Source organism: Sorex araneus, chromosome 3 (assembly GCF_027595985.1).
Source record: "Sorex araneus isolate mSorAra2 chromosome 3, mSorAra2.pri, whole genome shotgun sequence".
NCBI lineage: Eukaryota > Metazoa > Chordata > Mammalia > Eulipotyphla > Soricidae > Sorex > Sorex araneus.
Window position 1 is genome coordinate 60,016,561 of NC_073304.1, and position 22,983 is coordinate 60,039,543.

Genomic DNA, 22,983 nt, shown 5'->3' on the forward strand with positions numbered 1-22,983 from the left:
CTGGTGGTGTTCAGGGAGCGATATGTGGGGCTGGGGGTTGAATCTGGGTTGGCTGCAAGGAGGCAAGCACTCTACCTGCTATACTCTCACTCTGACCTAGAATAATTTTATTTTAATGAAAATATTCTGTTAAATATCCTGTAAAAGCATTTTTACTTTAATTCTGCACGTATGAAGAAATTAAATTATTGGTTAGTCCAAATATGCAACAATCTGAAAGTCCTATAATGAATGCATAGCACTAATACTTTGATTTAAATGCATTAAAGAGTCATCAATAAACAAATATAATAAATTTATTAATGAAGATAGTAGAATCCTTTAAACAATGAATACATTTCAATTTATGGAAGATATGTAAACCAATGCAGAAATCAGTCTATGGAGTCACTTAACTAAAGCATAATCTTGAAGATCAAGTGCTTTGTTGTAGTCAGCCATAGCTTCACTAATATGACCTAATTTACCACGAACTTCTGCTCTAAGATTATATATTAGAGTGTCATTTGGCTTCAAAGACAGGGCTGCAAAAGAAAAATATTTTAAGAGATGTTTTATACTACCACTCATAATTATTCTCATTAAAAATAAGCATAATAATATAAATTGAGTAGCACTGTAGCACTGTTGTCCCATTGTTCATTGATTTTCTCAAGCGGGCACCAGTAATGTCTTCATTGTGAGACTTGTTACTGTTTTTGGCATACCTGAATACATCACGAGGAGCTTGCCAGGCTCTGCCATGTGAGCAGGATACTCTAGGTAGCTTGCTGGGCTCTTTGAGAGGGACGAAGGAGTCGAACCTGGGTCAGCCACGTGCAAGGCAAATGCCCTACCCGCTGTGCTATCGTTCCAATTCATAATTTGAGTATCATTTGTTTTTAGATATTTTTCTTAAAATGTACTTAGTTCATCGATTTGCTTGAGCGGGTACCAGTAATGTCTCCATTGTGAGACTTGTTACTTAGTTATTAAATTTAAAATATTAATTCTAAGATAACTAACTTGCATAATTTGCACAGTTTCCTTATAATTTTTATGTCTCCACTTACCAGAGCTTTAAGATACTACAAAATATATATAGATCACATTAAATATAATATGTGTGAAACATTTATTATTATAAAAGTTTATGTAGACAAAGATATCTGATGACTTTCTCCCTATCTAAAACCAATCACATAAACCACTGTAATATTACACAAAATATCACCACAGAAAATACCTTTACTGTAGTCTTCTTCTGCTAGTTCAAATTGCTTTAAACAACAGTAGTAGTGTGCTCTATTAAAATACACCGCAGACCAAAAGGGACAGATTTCAGCTATATGTCTAAAATCTTCTTTTGCTTCTTCATATTTCTTTAGTAATGTGTTTGTAATGGCTCGATTCAAGGCAGCACATTCATTTTCTGGATCAAACTTTAAAGCTTTTGAGAAATAATCACGGGCCTATAAAATGTAAAGATAATGATACTTCAAATACATTTTACTTTTTTTTGGAGGGGGTCACACCCAGCTTTGCACAGGGGCTACTCCTGGCTCTGCACTCAGGAATTACTCCTGGCAGTGCTGGGGGACCATATGGGATGCTGGGAATCGAACCCGGGTTGGCTGCGTGTAAGGCAAATGCCCTACCTGCTGTGCTATCACTTTAGCCCCTCAAATACGTTTTAAAGGTTAGCGATATAGCTACTTGCAACACTCTATAAAATTAAGATCAGTAGAATCATTAAGTCCTAGACACAGATAATAAGGAGGTAATCTAATAACAATTTGAGGGGCTAGAGAGATAGTACAGCAGGTAGGGCATTTGCTTTGCATGCAGCCAATCTCTGACACCCCATATGGAACCCCAAGCACCACGAAGAGTAATTCCTGAGCACAGAGCTATGAGTAACCCCTGGTATTACCGGGTATCCTCCCCCCCAAAAAAAGGAATGAAAAAAACTATTAAAAAAACTGACTAAAGTCTTCTTTTGTTATCATCACATGTCAGCGTTCTTAGATAATGTCAGTAATTAAATATTCTTCCTGTTAAGGTGAAATGCTCCACTACCCTCCAAATACCACCAAATCTCATAATACACAGTATTACTATAAAAATTATGAAATATAAATAAGAATTGTATACAATGATATAAATTAGAAAATAAACATGTCATGTAAAGTTGGAAACTTTGAGAACCATAAATGAGTATTAAAAACAACATTTAAATTATACCAAAAATATTTTAAAATAAAACAAAAACCTATATGGGAAGAAAAAGATAAAAATAAGATGTTCAAGAAGATTTAAAATTCTGAATTACAGTTGCTCATTAATAAATACAATGAATGAAACCTTCCAAGTATAGTCTTCTAGACTAGTTTATGATTAGTATTGGAGCTTGATCAACAAAAAATAGAAATTTCTTTAAAACAACAGCATAAAATTGGCACTTCATCACAAGCATCTCCAGATGTTGATCAGACACATTACTACTAAATGTAGGAATCTCTTCTTCATGGTGGATGAATATATCCCTCCTTTAAAAAGTATGTTAGGGGTCAGACAGATAGTACAGTGGGTAAGAGGGCTGCCCTTGAACATGGCCAAACCAGGCTTGATCCTGGCATCTCATATGGTCCCGAGTCCGCCAGAAGTAATTTCTGAGTACAAAGCCAATGATAACTTGTGAGCAACACCATGTGTGGTCCAAAAGCCAAACCAAAATAAACAAATAAATAAATACCCCCTTAAAAGAGAGCTAGATAGATAGCTCAATGCCTGAGCATGTCATCAGCATAAGAATGGCCTGGGTTCAATCAAATCACTGCATAGTCCCCTGACCCAAACCTGGGATACTCCTGCTATGTGTGACCCAAACACTTTAATTTTTTTTATTTAATAATACAATGCATCTTATGCAGATCAAAACAACAATTAGATATCATTTCACAACACAGAGACTGGCACACACATCCAAAAGAACAAAAATAACAGGTGTTGGCAAGGATGTGGGGAGAAAGGGACTCTCCTTCACTGCTGATGGGAATGCCGACTGGTTCAGCCCTTTTGGAAAACAGTATGAATGCTTCTCTAAAAATTAGAAATTGAACTCCCATGTGACCCAGCAATATCACTTCTAGGAATATACCCTGGAGATGCAAAAAAAATATAGTAGAAATGACATCTGCACCTGCATGTTCATTGCAGCACTGTTTACAATAGCCAGAATCTGACAAAAACCTGAGTGCCCGAGAACAGATGACTGGTTAAAGAAACTCTGGTACATCTACACAATGGAATACTATGCAGTTGTTAGAAAAGATGAAGTCATGAAATTTGCGTATAATTGGATCAACATAGAAAGTAACATGTTGGGGAGGCACCGGCCCCTCCCTTCGCTGAGATGTGACTCTGGGGGCCGCACGCATGTGCAGCCCCTCTGCAGCTGCACAAGCGTGAATCCAGACCCAGCTGAACCAAATTCAACATGGGCAGCTACTTGCAGAATGTCTCCAGCCTGAGAACCAAGCCGCGACCCCATGCCCGCCCAGGAGGGGAAAGGTATTTCTCTCTCTCGCCTGTCCCTTCCCAGGGATGAAGGGCGTGGGGACGCCATATTATGACGACCACAGATGGGATTTACAAGCTTACAATGATCCAATATCCGGAAGAAATCTCCCTGGACTTAGTTGTTAAAGTACAGAAATCCAAAACCACGCGGCCGCAGTAGCGACCTCATTTCCTTTCACAACAGCTCTGACTCTAGTGGGGTGCTCCTAACAATAATGGTGAGGATTGTGTTGAAATATTGAATGTAACCAAAGTAAATAGAAAGTAAAGTGAAATTTATCAGTTATAAGGGGAGGTTCGGGGGGGGGGGCGGGATGAGAGGTGTACTGTGGTTTTTTTAATTTTTTTTCTGTGGTGGTATATGGGCACTGGTGAAGGGATGGTTGTTTCAGCATTGTATGACTAAGACTTAAGCCTGAAAGCATTGTAATTTTCCACATGGTGATTCAATAAAATAAATTTTTTAAAAAAAGTAATACAACAATGGAGAATATACTATTTCAGCACTTGAAACAGTTTTTGTACTAAAATACTAAAAAAAAAAGCATGTTTTTAAAAGATAAAAAAAAAAGAAAGTAACATGTTAAGTGAAATGATTCAGAAAGAGAGGGACAGATTCTCTTTCTGAATAGAAAGAATGCACTCATTTGTGGAATATAAAGTAACAGAATGGGAGACTTACACCCAAGAATAGTAGAGATGAATACCAGGAGGATTTTTCCGCGGTTTGGAAGTTGGCCTCACATGCTGGGGGAAAAGGCAGCTCAGATAGAGATGGGACCACCAAGTAAAAAGTGCGAGGAGAGCCTGCTTGGGATGGGAGAGGCGGGCTGAAAGTAGAATATAGACCAAACATGATGGCCACTTAATACCTCTACTGCAAACCACAACACCCAAAAGGAGAGCAAAAGGGAATCCTGCCACGGAGGCAGGATGGGGTGGGGTGGGGGGGGGATGAGGTGGGGGTAGTGGGAGGGATACTGGGACCATTGATGGTGGAGAACAGGCACTGGTGGAGAGATGGGTACTCTATCATTGTATGACTGAAATGTAAGTGTAAAAAATTCAAACGTAAGTGTAAAAACGTAAGTATAAAAAATTCCCGCGGGAGAGGGTGATGTGATGTGTGTTGTTTGCGGGCTCTCAGGATGGCTCTCTCTCTCTCTCTCTCTCTCTCTCTCTCTCTCTCTCTCTCTCTCTCTCTCTCTCTCTCTCTTGCCGCTCGAGTTTGGTGCTCTTGAGCCACTGTATATAGACCGGATTAGGATGGCTCCTCCTTGTGCTCTGCTTCTGTGTGTGCCGCTGTGCTCTCTTCTGTCTGTCTATCTCTGTCTCTGTAGTTTCTCCTCTGGTCTCTTTCCACCTCTTTCTGTCTCTGCTTCTGTGTCTTCTATCTTGTTTCTGTGTCTTCTCTCTCGCTTCTGTGTCTTCTCTGCTGTTTCTTCTGTGTCTTCTCTTGTGTCTTCTCCCTTGCTTCTGTGTCTTCTGCCCTGCTTCTGTGTCTTCTCCCCTGCTTCTGTGTCTTCTCCCCTGCTTCTGTGTCTTCTCTCTTCTGTGCATTCTCTGTCTATTCCTTTGCTTCTGTGCCTTCTTTCTGCAGTCTTAGTTTATACAGCAATCACATAGGGTGGTGACACAAAGGTGGGTTGAACATTAAAAAATCAACAAAGAGGGGTAAGATCACTCCTCCAAGAGATTAACAAAATCTCATCTAAGGAGATTCGTCCAGATTACTAGGAGATCCGCTCAAGGGTGGGATCCAAACAAGGGTGTGTCGATTTCTTCCTTCCTCAGCTAGTAATCCACTTAAATAGTTGTAGTAAATCTACTTCAAATATTTCTAGCAATGTCATTCTGTATGAACACAATAAGAGATATATCAAACTTAAAGTTTGGTTCTTTCTGAAGACATCTCACTATATATTCCAGACCACAGTCCTTGGGTCAGGTTAGTCTTCCCAACCCCAGCAGGGTCCTCATCTCATCGTTACTTTTGGATCATGACAGCGTTTGTCTATGAACATACTCTCAATTTATAGTTGAGTATTGTGGTGTTTTGGCCTGGCCTATTTTGACGCCAGGGTAGCTCACAGCTAGCCCTCGGTCCATTCCATCCCTCATTGGGACCCTGCTTTTTGGGTGCTAGGAACTAAGGGCAACTGAGTTGAGAAAGCAAATGTCCAGGAGTAAATATTATTGGAGTCAATCAGCTCCTAAGTTACAAAGCATAATATTAACTGTCTTCCTGTGTCCATACAGAAAGGACATTGCTTTAAGGTAAACTAAGTTCCCTGCAGCAAGGCTGAAAGGACAAACCAATGTTATCCTACACATAAGCAAGAAAGTTTGTAAGTCTGTAATTGTACCTCATGGATATTCATTTAAAAAAATTAAAAATAAATAAATAAAAATACAATGCATCTTAAAGGAAAGGTCATTTTTAGTAGTACTTTAAACAAATTTTCCTCATCACTTGATTTTTCCAAAATACACCACAATTTGGCATCTCTTTACCAAATCCTAGTTCATGAGCTGTGCCCTTATTAAGGTTGCCTCAAGCCCAGTGGACATTATCTAGTTCTTCTCTGACAAGATATTCAGTGGCCTAGACAACTCTTGCTCTCTCCTCCTTTCTCAAAACTCTAACCTTGAGACAGTGTATCAGTGTTTCAGAATTGAAGCCACCTGATGTGTAAACACTGGGAAACAGACAAAAATAGCCTAGTAAAGGAAGCTGACAGGGAAAAAAAAACAGAGGTTTAAATACAAAACCGAGGAAGAAAGCCTGTCTCAAGGTCAGAGGTAAAGACAAATTTAAAAGGTTAGTTTTCCCTCTCATGTGAGTCTTAAATATATGACAATAAATGTTGGGGAAGGGCGGAGTTCCTCCATAAAACATTGCCTTGGGTAATTTCCTTGCCTTGGGTGTTTACAGTGAAGAGACTGGTCATTTAGAAGCCAGTAGTCTGGGATTGATGCATTTAAGGCCCTGGCCTTCCAACTGCCCCAGAGGATTTGAATCACCATCATCTCATTCGGCCACACAGAATGACTTTCCCCAACACTCTTTGTCAGGGACCAGCTTCACCACCAAGGTCAAGCCAGCTCACCACAGGAACCAGCAAGCTGTATTGAGTCATCATCTTAGAAAGAAAAACCTCAATTAAATTGAGGCAAAGACAACAGACACAGAATAGAAGGCATAGATTTAGGGGGTTTAGGGGCAGAGGGAAGCAAACCTGATTAGATAACTGCTTAGAAGGAGGAGTTTAAAAAAAAGTTGTAGTTGGTGCTGTTATTCTTATTGAGGTAACTGAGAAAGTTCACATCTGGCACTGAGGGCATACAGAAAGAAGAGCTGGATTGGGAGGCTGAGGGAATCAGAGATCAATCCAGCTGGGCTCTAATGCACCTTAAAAAAAGACGAGTTTTAGCTGCCAGTGAGAAACACAGGTTAAAAGTTCAGAAGGATGGTGACCCTACTGACAGTTATAGACCCACTCTAGCTGTGACTTCATTGCCAAGGGTGTATCTTGAACTGGCTGAACTATCTCTAATTCTCCACCTCAGATTTCATCCACCACCCTTTCCAATCAAGCATCCTTCCTCCACTGCCATTTGCACAGCATTCTAGCTAAAATCAACCATGAGCTCCTCATTCTCTGCTTCCTAGACCTCACAGTAGCATCTGACATGAACAGCTGATCTTCTTCAAGCAGAATGTCTCGTATGGTTCCACATATATGCAACAATTGATCATAGTAATACTTGTATGAGCACGGATTAGGTATTTGTGACTTTGGGTATTTATTTTCTCTTTCCTCCTTCAGTAGCATACAAGTTTTGTCAGAATCCTTCCTTGTCTTGTTTCTATATCTTCAGGTTCTTAATGCTGAGCACATGATAATGTCCTCATGAATATGTGAAGACTGGAAGAATGAAGAGCTAAGCAGAATCAAATTTATTTGTTGAACTTTTTAAAGCACAAAATAGATTAGAACCTTAACCTTGTGGCACCTAAATGTGCCCCATAAATCATTTTATTAAGGGGTCGGGTAACATTATTGCATAGTAGAGGAGAATGTGGAGGTGACATTGCTTGCAAGAAATAAAAATTCCTTGCAAGGAAATAAAAAGAAGTTTTTTAAATGAGTATGTTGTTTTAGAAGTATTCAAAATGAGGACGTGAAAAGATCTTAAATGGTAACAGTCTTCTTCAACTAGGTGAAACTGGGTCAACCATAGTGTGAAACAGTGAGTCCAGTTGAATGTTATGGTAGCTGATCTTCTTTTACTCAACAAAAATATATGTCATTATCCCAAGAAAATAATTTCTCACACTCAAATGTAACAGGTGATTTACCTGCCATCGTTGCAAAAAAAAAAAACGGATAAAAAATAACTGTTTAGAGGCTGGAGCAATAGTACAGCAAGAAGAGAGCTTGCTTTGCACGTGGTCAACCTGGGTTTAATCCCAGCATCCCATATGGTCCCCCAAGCACTAGTAGGAATAATTCCTGAATGCAGAGCCAAGAGTTACCACTGAGCATCACTGGGTATGGCACCAAAGTAAAGTAAAATAAAAACCAAACAAAAAATAACTGCTTAATTTTTGAAAAGATGATTTAAACCTTACAAATGTTATTCTGCTATAATGTGAAACTATAAAATGACATTTAAAAATGAGCTATTAAAAGGGAAAATGCTAATGAAACAGTTACATTCAGAAAAAAATAATTCTGAATTAAAGATCTAAGAAAAAGTGATCAGAAACATATTGCATGAAAAAAAATTAAAAAGCTTTTAAGAAACTTGACTTTTAGGGGATATGGTGCTGCCAATAGGTCAACCTGTACCTGCAGGGTGAGTGCATCAGCATCCTAACGGTGCCTTCAGGCTTCCTGACACCCCAAAATTTCCTCTGTGCCTTTGACTGGACCCCAACAACTTGGGATCCAGTTTATCAAGAAATTAAACAGCCAAAAGTTAGGTATGTGGGAACCATGCTCACAAACCACCTCCAGCTCAGCTACAGAAGCTCATTTATTGACCTTATATCAGAGGCCCATAGATAAATCTCGAAAGAGATCAAAAGACACAGTTAATTTTGGACCCGAATATGGCTGAACCAACTGGGGTAAATCAGAGGGGAGGTGGGTTGGCCTGTGCCTCCCAAGCAGAGCCCTCGGCAGCCACTTGCTTCCACAATCCAAAATCACCGCCATACCCCCAGCCTGAATGCACCATCTCTGGGAAGACTTCACCAAAATATAATCTGCTATGGAGTCAACCTCCTGGTACTTATTTCTACAGTTCTTGGGTGTTAGTCTCCCACTCTGTTATTCTATATACCATAGATGAGTGCAATCTTTCTATGTCTGTCTCTCTCTTTCTGACTCATTTCACTCAGCATGAAACTTTTCATGCCCATCCACTTAACTACAAAATTCTTGACCTCCTTTTTTCTAACAGCTGCATAGTATTCCATTGTATAGATGTACCAAAGTTTCCTCAACCAGTCATCCGTTCTGGGGCATTCAGGTTTTTTCCAGATTCTGGCTATTGTAAACAGTGCTGCGATGAACATACATGTGCAGATGTTGTTTCGATTGTACTTTTTTGCCTCTCTGGGATATATTCCCAGCAGTGGTATTGCTGGGTCAAATGGGAATCGAGGCTGGCCTCACGTTCCGGGGAAAGGTCAGCTCAGAGAAGCGATCACCAACTACATTGTAGTCGAAGGCCATGTGGGGGAAGGGAGTTGCGGGCTGAATGAGGGCTAGAGACTGAGCACAGCGGCCACTCAAAACCTTTATTGCAAACCACAACAGCTAATTAGAGAGAGAAAACAGAAGGGAATGCCTTGCCACAGTGGCAGGGTGGGGTGGGGGGGAGATGGGATTGGGGAGGGTGGGAGGGACACTGGGTTTACGGGTGGTGGAGAATGGGCACTGGTGAAGGGATGGGTTCCCGAACTTTGTATGAGGGAAGTATAAGCACAAAAGTGTATAAATCTGTAACTGTACCCTCACGGTGATTCTCTAATTAAAAATAAATAAATTTAAAAAAAAAAGAAAAATAAAAAAAATATATATAATCTGCTGAAAATTCGGGTATGCAGGTTTTGTGACTGAAATCTCCAGGTTTTCATGGAGTTGGGGTGGGCTACCCCTCCCCACTTTCCAATATACATGGAATCACTGGCAGTCACTCCCACGAACCAACTCCAGCACCACCCTATAAACTCTATTACTGGCCTTGCTTAAGAGACCCATAAATAAATCTTGAAAGAGATCAAAAGCCAGAGACACAGCAGCGAGTTCTGGAAGACATCACAGAGCCGGAGATTTCTCCATGAGCCATACTGAGCCAATTTCATCGGGGCACCCCAGATGGAGCATATGCACTCTCCCTCCCACTCCAGATGGAAACCCGGTGACCAAGAGCTTTCACAAGAAAGGCCCAGGTATGCGGGTTCCAGGACTAAATCTCCATGCTGCATGGCAGAAGAGGTGCCAAGCTGTCCCTCCCCGGCACCCTGCCCACTCATCGGCCTGGCTGTCACCCCTATAATGTGCCTCCGGGAGCCATCTTAGCACACCAACAACCCTGGTCCAGAGACGCCCAATTGAATCCCAAAATGGATTAGTACCCTACAGAAATGTCTCTGGAACCCAACCGTCTACAATCTAAGATTCCAGAAGCATGTGGCCACAGCACCCAAGATAATCAAAATGAGCAAGGGACAATAACTGATCTAGTATCTTCCCCTGGCAGGCAGGCTTGAATGGTGATGGGAAAATTCAGACAAAACATAATGCCCCAAAGTAGAGAGAGAGTATTGAGGAAATTGTCTGCCATGGAGGTAGGGTAAGGACTGGGATGGGGGTGGGGGGAGGATGCTGTACTGGGACACTGGTAGTGGAAAGTGTGCACTGGGACGGCTGGGTGTTTGATCATTGTACAGCTGAATCTCAAACCTAAAAGCTTTGTAACTGTATCTCACAGTGATTCAATAAAAAAAAAAAAAAGAAACCTGAGTTTTAAGGTACACTAGATTATATACCTTGAAAAACACAAAACAAGATAAATAGGTAGAAGAGAGTTGTATAGAAGACAAAGAAAAGTTTTAAAGAAAATTAAATTTAAAATTTTGAGAAAAAAGAATATAAACATTTATTTTTTAAAATACGGTTAGAATTGGCTAACAGGAGAGAGGGAGTTAGAAGGCAAGTTAAAAAGGCAATCTTATTATTGTTGATAGGGCAAAAAAGAAAACTAAAGGAAGTAAACTTTCAAAAAACTTTTAGAACTTAAGAGTATAAAGGTAATCATTAAAGTACAACTATAAACCTTACTAAATATAAAAAATATGAAAAAATTAAACAGATTACAAAATACTTTTACAATACAAAAACAAAAGTATGACATGAAATAATAGAAGACCAAACATATTTATCATGCCGATACTTAAATGGACTTAACCTGCCTATTAAAAGTATTGTTAAATTGGTTTATAAAGTAAAACACAACTTTATGCTATGTGGAAGAGACATATATAAAACAAAGGATTCTAAATCTTAGAGGTAAACAGAAGGTTAAAGGAATAACAAGCAAAATCAAATCACATAGAAACAGAAAAAGCAATATTTATATCATAAATTGTAGCATTTATTCCAAAGAGAATTAAAAATATAAAAGAACATTTATAATGATGAAAGGTACAATTTGTAATCATCCACAATATATATATGAAAGAATGTAAGAGAAAATTTCAAAGCACAAATTACAAGTTACATAAAGAAAAATATAAACACACTAAATTAGAATACTTGAATAAGATAATAAAATGGGAGAAACATGAATATTGACCAATTAGAATCATAATTAATAAAGTATATCATATATATCAGGGAATATAAAGATATATATAAACACATATAGCAATAAATAAAATCATATTTTAAAATCTAAAACAAATTCCAAGATTACAAAACATACAAGCCTTTCCATCTGGGCATTTTAAATACTCCATTAATTTATTCTTCAGTCAAAGGGTAAGTAATTGCAGGTACAAAATTTGGGGGAAGCAAAGCATTTCAGACCAAAACATACTGCATAAAAAGCAGTACTTGGGGAAAGGCATAACCTTTCCATAATCTCAAATGAAATGAAAATTTACAAGTGAATAAAATTTTTAATTTAGAGGATAGACAAAGAACATGATAAATTAAAGAAAAATAGAACAAAAGAGTGATAGGTTCATAATTTGAATCACGTGATGCATTAGAATTCAAATAAAATTAATTCAAAGTATAAAAAGTATCATCTAATTACCCAACACTTTTATTCTAGGCATTATTCACTGAAGTCTAAAAAAAGATGAAGATGCCCTAAAACCAGAACTAATATCTAGAGTTTCTTACTCCCAGTGCAAAACTGCAATTTTAAAAAACGGTAGAAATTAGACCTAATAAAATAATCACATCATATAAGAAGTTCTTTTAAGATATCTAAAATTTCGCTAAGTAAGAGTGTAAAGGACAGCAGATTCCAAGACGAAAACTGGTAGCAATGGATAGCAGCACAATTGCAGACACTTGGAGAAATCCAGAAAAATGTTTACTGGCTAAATGTTTAGATGTTTGTTTATAATGATGAAAATAAATCCTTAGGGGTAGTATTAAGGACTTAATAAATTATTTTAAAGATGAGTAAATGCACTCTGATGAAAGGACATTTTTTAAAAGAAAAGCTAATGAACAACTAGCAAGGAAATATAAGTATTGCATTTTTGAATTAGAGATAACAAAGAAAGCATTTAGTGTCAAAATGAAAACATTAAGGAAAACTCACATTACCTGGGAAAACTGCCTGTGGTGAAAGTAGATATTTCCTGCATTAAAGTAAGCCAGCGAGTATGTGGGGTTTAGAGAAAGTGCGGCTTGATAGTCTTTCATTGCATTCTGTTGTTGACCCATAAACTCATGAATCACACCACGATTTGTTAAGAATTCTGCTGTAGTATTGATCTGCAATTTAATAGTACTAGTACTTAGAATCTGGGAACAGTATTTATCTCCAATTTCATGTCTGCAAAAATGAGCATTATGAAATTTACTTGCGGGAAACCAGTAATTTTAGAGGGCAGGTAAAACCTCATTTGAGCAAATATTTTAAGAAAGGGCTCAGTATGGAGCTGATTCAATGTCAACACTTTGTTGATTTGGTTGCAATAAAACAAACAATCTCAGTATTTTACTCAACTCCATTCTGAAGAATAAACCAGGGAGGGGATGGGGGAGGAGGGAAGCTTAGCTGTTCTACTATACTAAATTGAGAAAAAAAGTCAAATAGCTAACATATTTGTTTATCCTAGATAGTAGCAATTATCTGCTATTTTTCATAATCCTTTTTCCCCATCACATGAATTATGATTTATACCAGAATCTGCAGTGTCAAAGTCTAGGATAAAATAGGAAGAATTTCTGTCACTAGATACAAAACCTGAGGTTTTCATATGCCATTTCACTAAAGATGAATCTGTGGGGTAGTGAGGATACATGGTCCTTTCTTTATTTCCTTCAAACACAGAACATTATTTAGTCATTACTGTAAAGTAACACTGATACCCTCATTCAACTGCATCTGAGAGGATTCAAAGCTTACCAAGAATTTTTGTTTTAAAACTCAAGTGCAAACTTTTGATTATAAAAGCAGCAAGCCCTTAGAATACTTTACCCTTTTCTTGGGGGGGGGGAATACATAACAATTTTAATACATATCACCTTAATTAATTATCTAATTGTGGTAATTGGTTTACAAGACTGCATATGAATTACAGGTTCATACCCGCTTCAAGTGTATGTTACTTCATCACACCCACCTCCAAAGTGCAAATCCTGTGTCTCCCCAACCCCACCATATCCAATGAACCATATCCTCTCATTTTCTCAGTCCCTCACTCTTCCCCATCTGAGAGCCTCAGTTCTATAGTTAGAATCCAAGAATTTGCTTTCATTTATACAAGTCACTTTTTGGAAGTAACAGAGAACTGCTCACTTGAACCTATTCATTTATGGTGTGAATTTATGCTAATAACAATGTGATCTAAATATATTTTTACCTTTACGGCAATGTTAATATCCTGAATTGCAGCAAAGTAATCACCCATCTGAAGACAGACCACAGCTCTACCTTCGTAGGCTTTGTAGCTCTTTGGATCACTGTCTATGGCAATAGTAAAGTGGTTCCAAGCTTTCTGGAATTTTCCTTGGGCCTAAAATAATTTTTCATTTACATGAATTAGTAAATGGCCCATAACATGACAAATGTTTATGATTCTAACCTAATCAAATAAAACCTTCAGTAAAGGTATATTTATATTATGCTAAACCTACAATATTCTAAACAAGGAAGCAGACTATACTGAGAATACATTCAATTGACTAATTACCTTTAGGTATTTATGCTGAACTTTTAATTTAAATAAATTTAATTGTCTGTCATCTTTTATATAAATCTTGGACAACACAAAACCTCAACAAACACCATGTGGAAGTCAGTGCTTCTCACTCACCACCAGCATCTCAACCGGAGACAGAATCTCCTTTTCTTTCTGGAGAAGCCCATGATCTCTCTTGAACACCCCTCCCAACTACCACCACCACCACCACCACCACCACCACCACACACACACACACCCCCCAAGTAAATTTCTTTAAATAAAACTACTTTGCTTCACAGGAAAAAAAGAAAGAAAGAAAGTCAATGCTTCTAATAAAAGTCACAAATTTTACTTTGCACTCCACACAGAGAGGGGGAAGGAAGGCGGGTGTAAAAAACTAAGGCACGCCGAGGGGCGCGAGCACTCGCGGGCTCTCCGGGCAGCTCTGTCTCACCGCCCACGTTCTAGCACACAGTGGTTCCAGGGCACCGAACGTGGGCGGTGAGACAGAGCTGCCTGATCTCTAGCAAACAACATATCTAAAGGTGTGTGGAGGTTCAGGATGTAACCTTATGTGAGAACATGTGTGAACAACAGAACCGAGTGTGTGATATTTTCAGTCATCCCAACCACAGTCAAGGAAAGAAAAGAAAATAAGAAAACAGGGAAATCAGAGGGAAAGAAATGGGAGGGGACAGGAGGGAGGGTAAGGGAAGAGGTGGGAAAGAGAGGAAGGAAGAGTAGGAATAGGGAGGAAATAGGGGATAAAAAAGGAAGGGCAGGGGAAGTGGAGGGAAGAGGACTGTCAGATGAGGGTCACAATCAACAAGAAATCAGAGTATTTCCTAGAGGGGGCCAGCTGGCAACCCTCTCACCACTGGAAGGCAGAGAGTTTCTAAATTCAATATAACCTGCCCTTTATTCTCATGGGCTCAAAAACCCAACTTGCTAAATCTCATAAACTGATTTACATCCAAGTTGACTCTTGCATAAAAAATAGTAAGAAATAGTGCTGGGAGATAGTTCAAAGGGCTGGAATACAAGCTCTCCGTGTGCAGAGCCTGTCTTGATCCCCTAAGCCACATGGATCCCTGAGCACTGCCAGGAGTAACCATCAATCAACAGGCCAGAAGTAGCCCATAAGAATCACCTTGTATGTCCCCCAAAAAAGAAAGAAAAATAAATATAAATAGCAAGATAATTAGATATCTCTTTGACCAGCAAATTTCTCCCTCTGCGTAAATTATATGAAAGTAAAGTTAAAAATTATCTCCATAAATTTATTTGAAAAACAAAAAAATCAGGCAAGTCAAGAGTAAGTTATTAGAATGTCACATTGCAAAATGCCTCATGGTATCTGTTATCTACTCCTAACATCTGTTTTGCTTGCTTCTATGTCACCAGGAGGAACACGGTGAAAGAATCTACAAGTATGTATTGAATAAATGATCATTCTCTCTCCTGAACAGTATGGATCTTCCTTCAGTTTCTCTTATTGTTCCTGTTTCATAATTCAATATTTCCTCAGGCTGATGTGTCTTTCCATCATCTTTCAGACTGAATAAACCCCAGATTATATTATCTTAGTAAAACTCAAGACTCATATCACTTCTCTAAGATTATTCACATCTTCAATGGGCTTGGAAAGCACTTGGCTCCTATCTATATTTATTCCATTCTCTACCCTCAGATCACATTGTTTTCTCCTTTCTCCACAGCTGTCTTTGATCTTCTGTCTCATTCTTAGGTGACTTCTAATTGACTATTCCCTGTTCTGAATACCCTATCTTATCACCAGTTCCTATCCCTAAATAATTACTAGTGTAATCGTGACTCAACTTAAATTTTTATTTCTCAAAAGTCTTCCTTCATCCCTCAAACAAAGTTCACTTGTTAGAAGTCACCCCAAGATCTATTCTGTTCCTTGGCTGTACTTAGCATAAATGAACTATTGTGTATATACTTGCTTACTTAATGCTCATCATTAACTCTGAAAGAAGAACCAACTATATTTCTTCACAGCTGCAGTTCTTGTCCTACAGGAGGTGCACAGTAAACTCCTACTGAATGCAAGGAACAGGAATATTAACACACTTCACTGAATTGTGACAGCTCAGGCAGCTTTAGGAGTCACTCTGTATCTTTACACTGACTAGGAAAATGTTAACTGTTATTTCATAAAGACTAGTCTTAAGCCTATTTCTTAGGAGGAAATCTTATTTGTGTTATTAGTAAGTTCTTGGGTGCACTACCAATTTATAAATACCTATGAATAACCATAAGTCTCAGCAGTAATCTCTAAACTTTATACTCTTAGGTCAATCAAAATTATTCACCTTAAATTTTGTACAAAATCTATTCTAATGGCATATTACTAAAAAAAAATAGCTCCAAATTATAATAGTTTAACATGTTTCTGTCTATTGTTTTGGACCAATATATATTTCATGAGTGAAAATTAGTGCAAATAGCTTAATGATTGCATGACTCTGGTAAGAGTGTCCCAGTAACCTGATCTATTGCCACCCAGTGTGAACCATGCTACTTAGATGACCTGAATTCAGAAGGACAGTGTCTGTCTGATCTATTTATTATATTATAGGAAACCACTTCAAAACTTTCACGCATTTTTCATTCCCATTAGCTTTTATCAATTCAATAAAACAAAAACCCGTGGAGTCCAGATATCAGCTAGTAAAAAAATAGTTCTGAGGTTCTTAGTGAAATTCCTCAGACAAGTTTAACAGGTTTTTTTAAAGTGTGAGGGCAAAGCGAGAGGAGTTCAGGCAGTAAGGAAACTGGGGTTTAGAAGATCAAAACAACACATTGGGTCCAGGACTTTCCCCAAACAGGTTCACAGGTAATGACTAAAAATATATTTCCCCTGCTATTCTAATCATCAGAGAATAAAAGGTAGGTGAATGTTCCTATCACCAGTAAAACTCCAAATCTAATATTTAATCTCGTTAAGACGTTCTCTCATGGTCCAAAATGTTGCTAAATGATAATACCTGTAAATTATAAGCAAAACAAATTCTAGCTCTTAAATACGATGGGCAAAAATGCAATGCTCGAATAAAATCCTTCTGGGCTTGCTTTGTGGCTTTGTCATCACCATATTCCACATAAGAATTTCCCCGTCCAATGTAAGCATCCAGAAAATGTATATCCAAGCTAAGAGCATGACTGAAGAAATGGACAGCTTCTTCAAACTCTTTAATTCTGAAAACACATGAAAATATTGGTTCTTTCTGATGAATTGTCTGCTTTCCTGTAGATAACATTCTTATAAAGTTATGCATTGGCCCTTAATTTTATTTTTATTATCCATTAGGGAAAGTAAATACAGAAGTCCATTTGACAAAGGTAGCAAGATAAGTTCACTGACAAAGAAAAATGGGGGTTAACAGCAATTATGTGCTTGGACTTTTTCAGAATTTTTCATATTTATAAAAGTCTGAACTATGGCACCCCAAAGTGTGTTGTTTTTAACAGTTATCACTGTAAAATATAGAAAAATATATATTACTACTGATCAAATACATTAAAGTCTAACTTAAAGAAACATGTATTTTTACTTCCTTATACAATTAAAAAAAATTAAAAGATCAAACAGTTCTTATGTGGAAGTTCTAACTTCAAATCTTCTATAGAGGCAGTTCATTTGATGTGAACTCCAGGAAGTAAGAGAAGATAATTAATTAAAATATATTTCATTTATTACTTTATGAATATATGTGACTAAATAAATTAATACTATATCTCTCTTCAGTAATTAGAATTTTTATGGTGGGGTGAGAACTATTGAAGGAATTAAGTATTTGTTAATGGTCAGATAATGTTACTTTCTCATTTCCCACGCCTATCTAATAATTTTATTTGATCTCAGTTAAAATGGAAAAAAGTCTATAGTTTTTATAAAAGAACAGAACGAGCTAATATTCAGTAACTACTTACCAGGTATAGCATACTTCACATTTGCTTTTCCATTTATTACTACTTACAATGACTTTTTAAATGAACTATAGTTTTCAATATTTTACAGATTAAAAGAAAATCACACCTCAAACGAGTTTACACAGAGTAAATGATACAGCAAAAATAGTACAGTCAGGTAAGACATGATGCAAAATCCATACTTTTTCACTGTCATCTTTACTACATATGCTTCACCTTATTGTACTTGTTGGCACATAAGAACCAATAAGCTGATAATTTAAATATAATTAGAAGGGCTTCAAGTTCTGACCAATTCCTGTACATCCAAATCAATACTCATCCTTCAAGTTTGCTATGATAATTGAATGAGAATATGTGAAAAATATTTAACAGAGATGCTCATAAAGTATAGATTATCTTCTTTCACTACTTTCATTCCTTTTCCAACAGGTTTCAACATTAATCAAGACTGGGGCTAGAGGGATAGTATAAGGGCTAAGGCCCCTGCATTGCATCCTTTTATTGATTCCATCCCTGGCACCACATATAGACCTGCCGAGTGTAATTCCTGAGCACAGAGCCAAGAGTAAGCCCTGAACATTGCCATAAGGGGCCAACAGTAAATAAAATACATCACTTTGTTGGAGAAGGCTGTGGGAACTTTATATATATATATATATATATATATATATATATATGCATATATATATAATGTACAAGTACTGCTATTTATTAAGCCATTAATTTAGCTAATTGAATTGGAAATGAACTCCACATTACTTTTTTTTACTCAGAATGTTAATTTTATTCTATTATTTTATTATTATTCTTTTTCCCCCCTTTTTATTGATTCATCATAAGATACAGTTGCAAAGATTCATGTTTGAGCTTCGGTCATGCAATCATCACACACCCATACCTTCACCAGTGCACATTTTCTACCACAAAAATCCTCAATATTCCCCCCACCAACTTGCTCCCCACACACACGTTCCAACCCTTCCTGTGCCTGTGTGGCAGACAATTTCCCCCATATTCTCTCTCTATTTTGGTTACAATTGATATTTTGACACCAGTTCCACCACCACTAAAACCTGCCGAAAAGGCAATACTAGACGATTTGTTTTGTATTTCTTGTTATGGATAAAATATAATGTCCAGGAAGTTCTGTGTCATTCTCTTCCAGGAGTTTTAGTTTATAGTCCCTGGGTCTTGGCCATTGATGAGATTACATGGCACCAGGGGCAGTTTGTGGGTGTTTGTGGGTCATGATGATGATGACTAAAGGTCAAACTGGGGACCTGGTGGAAGGAGGCGTAGTCCTGATCCAAGTGGGCTTGGAGATCTGTTACGGGTTTCCACTTACCTCCGCACCAACGGCCCTGACTGCATCTTTTGATCTCTTTTGAGACTTATAGGTCTCTGAAATAAGGCCAATAAATGAGCTTATATAGCTGAGCCAAAGGTGGTTTGTGGGTGTGGCTCCCACATACCTAACTTTTGGCTGATTAATCTCTTGCTAAATTTGGCCCCAAATTGTTGGGGTCTGGCCAAAGGCACAACAGCAATTTTGGGGTATCTGGAAGTCTGAAGGCACCATGAGGCTGCTGATGCACTCGCCCCTCAGGTACAGGTTGACCTGCTGGTGGCACCATACCCTCTTGTGGGAACTTTTTTAAATGCATCACTTTATCAAGTGGATTTTATCAAGTTCACATGGAAGTATATCAAAGCCTTTAGGTAAAATATCAAAAACTATCATTTCCTAGATATTACTTCAGAATCTCTTTTTTCTGTTTTGTTTTTGTATGGGGCAAAAGAAAAAACCTTATCTGCATTATTATCTTCCCATCCCCTAGGAAATTGCTCTTAAAACAGTTTTTGAAACTTCAATACCCTTGAGGGACACTGGAATTATTTAGGGATGGCAGAAGGTGCAAGTGCATATGGGGGAAACTTTCTAATTGTTTACTTAAAGAAGATATATTTCCAGGACTCACCAAATAATTGTTTTTCTGAAGGGGAAGGTGGGGTGTTAGGCCAAATAAATTTTTTTTCTGAAAGGTAAGGGGGCAAGGTAGTTGGCCAAATAAGCTTGGAAATCTCTTTATCCAATTTCAAGGGGGGAAATGTAGCTGCAAACTAAAGTGGTGCATTCCTATCTCCATCTCATCAGCAACATGGAGGTTAAATAAGCATCTAGTCTGCTCAATAAACTTTAAAGTGAGAAAGAAACTTGAAAGCTACATCATGGGCTCTTCATTGCTGATGATGACTAAAGGTCAAGTTCAAAGGTGGTGACAATGACAAAAGCAGAGATGCCCTTGAAAGTGTCCCTAAAGAACCAGCAGTCTTTCTTTCATGAACTATGTGTACGTGTGTGTAAATGGGTGTGCGTGTGTACACCTGTGTGTAGAATATTATTATCAACAAAGTAGCCTATAGATGAAGATTTTGTTAAATAATCACATGGTAGTCAGACAACAGGAATGTTCTTATAGTAGGATATACTGCCAGACACCAATTACTGCAAATATGAAAGTTTATGGACTGATATTTTTCTAAAATTTGTTCAGGGGCCGGAGCGATAGCACAGTGGGTAGGGCGTTTGCCTTGCACGCGGCCGACCCGGGTTCGATCCCCGGCATCCCATATGGTCCCCCAAGCACCGCCAGGAGTAATTCCTGAGTGCAAAGCCAGGAGTAACCCCTGAGCATCGCTGGGTGTGACCCAAAAAGCAAATAAATAAATAAATAAATAATAAAATAAAATAAAATTTGTTCATATAATCTAAAAAAATTGATGTAAAATAGTGCAACTGAACACATATGATTCTCATTAGAGTGTCCATTCATGTTGGCTTCTGTGCTGAGCTTGCAGGCTATGCCACGGGCACAAAGGCCCACTGCATTTTCCAAATTAATCACATACGTGACCAGATGTGCCTGACTGAGTTATCCAAATAAATCATAAATGCCTCCCCAAACTAAAGAATGTGGCTTGCAGAGTCAAAAGAGTCAAAAATATTTTATGTAAATATTGAAGCCATATAATAAATATCCAAAAATAAAACATGGATAAGGGATGTAACCTTGGTTAATCAGACTCTCTCTCTCTGCAACTTGTTTTTTATTCTCAAAATTTGAAGGTGACTTTCCCAAAGAGATCTAAAATTTAAATCTACCCTAATACTCTTCATGACCAAATTGGGCAACAAGTAGGATATTCAGCCTATGGAATGTTGTCTCCTAGCAACCACAAGAGTGAGAAGCAGAGATATACAAAGGCAGACTTCAAAAGTCTGCAACCCCAGGAGTTCAAAGATCAAAGCCCTAAAAGTTAAAGATTTATTCCTTTTAAAAATTTTTTTTTTCAAATGGCAAAATTTTTACTTTCACCACTGTAATTTGCCAATAGTGAATCTCAATACTCAAAAGCTGTGCTGAGAGAGAATGAGTGTGATATAACTCATCTTAAAAAGCAAAATTATTTCCCTGAAATAATCATAACCAATCTCTAAACTTATCTTATTTTTGAATTCAGCAAAACTGGTAAAACACAAAACACATGGTATTGGGACTGCGGCTGTTAGGGCTTTCCTGTTGATTTAAATTCTACTTTTATTAAAGGACAATAGAGATCTCGGCAGACTGGAGAAAGTGGGGTATTTGGAATTGCAAAGCAGTGTCAGATTAAGGAGCCTCCACCCTATATACTCAGTGATTACATTTCATAAAAAAGATCAGAAAGTGACACAAAGAGAAATTTACTGAGTCTAGTAGTGGCTAAACTTAGGGAAGAGATTTAGAGAAATTTTAGATTCTGTTCTCAGTTTGAAGGGAATGAAATGGCCTCAAATATTTTTCATATACACTCATCCATCCAAACAAATACATTTGTCATCATTAGTCCATCACTTTCTAAGTATGACAATTAGTAAAAGAGATAGATTGTCTAAAAGTTTCTGGATTAAAATAGACAACAGCACAACTATGTTCTGCTTTCTCTATAAAATTAAACATCTGGAACCAGGTTAGATCTTTTTGAAGCCATCTTCGCAAATTCATTTGCGAAGTTACATTAATATGCTTTCAAATCTAGCCTTTGTATAGTAATACAGTTACATTAATATGTTTTCAAATCTAGCCTTTGCATAGTAACACAGTTACTATGTTCCAAAAGATATAAAAAATAATTAGTTCCTAAGTAATTGAAACCATGTCTGATGCTCTAAATTGAATAATAAAGCCTCATGTACTGTCTTATTTTCTTCAGATTAATTTCTACTGTTTCTCTCATGAAAAATAATGCTTTAAACTATTAGTTAACCAAATGCATTTTATCCCATAATAAATTCTGACATGCTGAATTTCTGTTTTTAAAAACAAACTGGCCAGAAATTAATTTTAGTGCTAAACGTATGTGTAGAAATATAAATGTTGCATAGTTAACAAATCTATCTGTTGTATTATCTTATAATAACTTTTCAATTATCTTCTTATTGCATTATGCAGCTGTTCCATTTCACCTTTTCCTACTCACTTATTTTATAATGACCCCAGAAATATGTGATAATTTTTTAAGTAGGGTATTTTTTCAGGTTTTATTGTACTTGGGAAATATTTACAGGCATTTTTTAAATCAGACGTAGATGGTAAACTATGAAGTATTTTTTAGAAGTATACAACTTCTCTGACTGCAAACTTTTCACTACCCTCTTCTCAGAAAATAGGTGGCTTTTGAGGGATACTGGGAACACTGGTGGAGGGGACTGGGCATTGGTGGAGGAATATAAACAAAATGCAAACATGAAAGTTCATAAGTTTGTAACTAACTCATGGTGATTCACTAATAAAAATAATTAGAAAAAAAAGAAAGAAAATAAGTGGCTTTTTTAGGAGGTGGTCTCCAAGCAGGGACCTAGGGCCACTCCACTCCCAGAGATTCTTGGTTCATCATGAGGACCCAAGGTTGCAGTGGTGCTCAGCAGAAGCTTCAGTGCTGTGAACTTCAGGGAACCACCCAGGATACTCCAG

The 22,983-nt window shown here is 37.5% G+C and overlaps 1 protein-coding gene across 1 annotated transcript in view; it reads right to left on the bottom strand.

Moving 5' to 3' along the window:
* Positions 1-387: 387 nt before the first annotated feature.
* The window catches only part of TTC6 (tetratricopeptide repeat domain 6), a 211,106-nt gene continuing 188,510 nt past the window's right edge, over positions 388-22,983 (bottom strand). Inside the window, exons 27-31 of the mRNA XM_055132084.1 lie at positions 17,020-17,230; positions 13,688-13,840; positions 12,423-12,593; positions 1,226-1,451; positions 388-524 (exon numbers count right to left, since the gene is read on the bottom strand). Coding sequence (XP_054988059.1) covers positions 388-524; positions 1,226-1,451; positions 12,423-12,593; positions 13,688-13,840; positions 17,020-17,230 — 898 coding nt within the window. The remainder of the gene's footprint in view (positions 525-1,225; positions 1,452-12,422; positions 12,594-13,687; positions 13,841-17,019; positions 17,231-22,983) is intronic.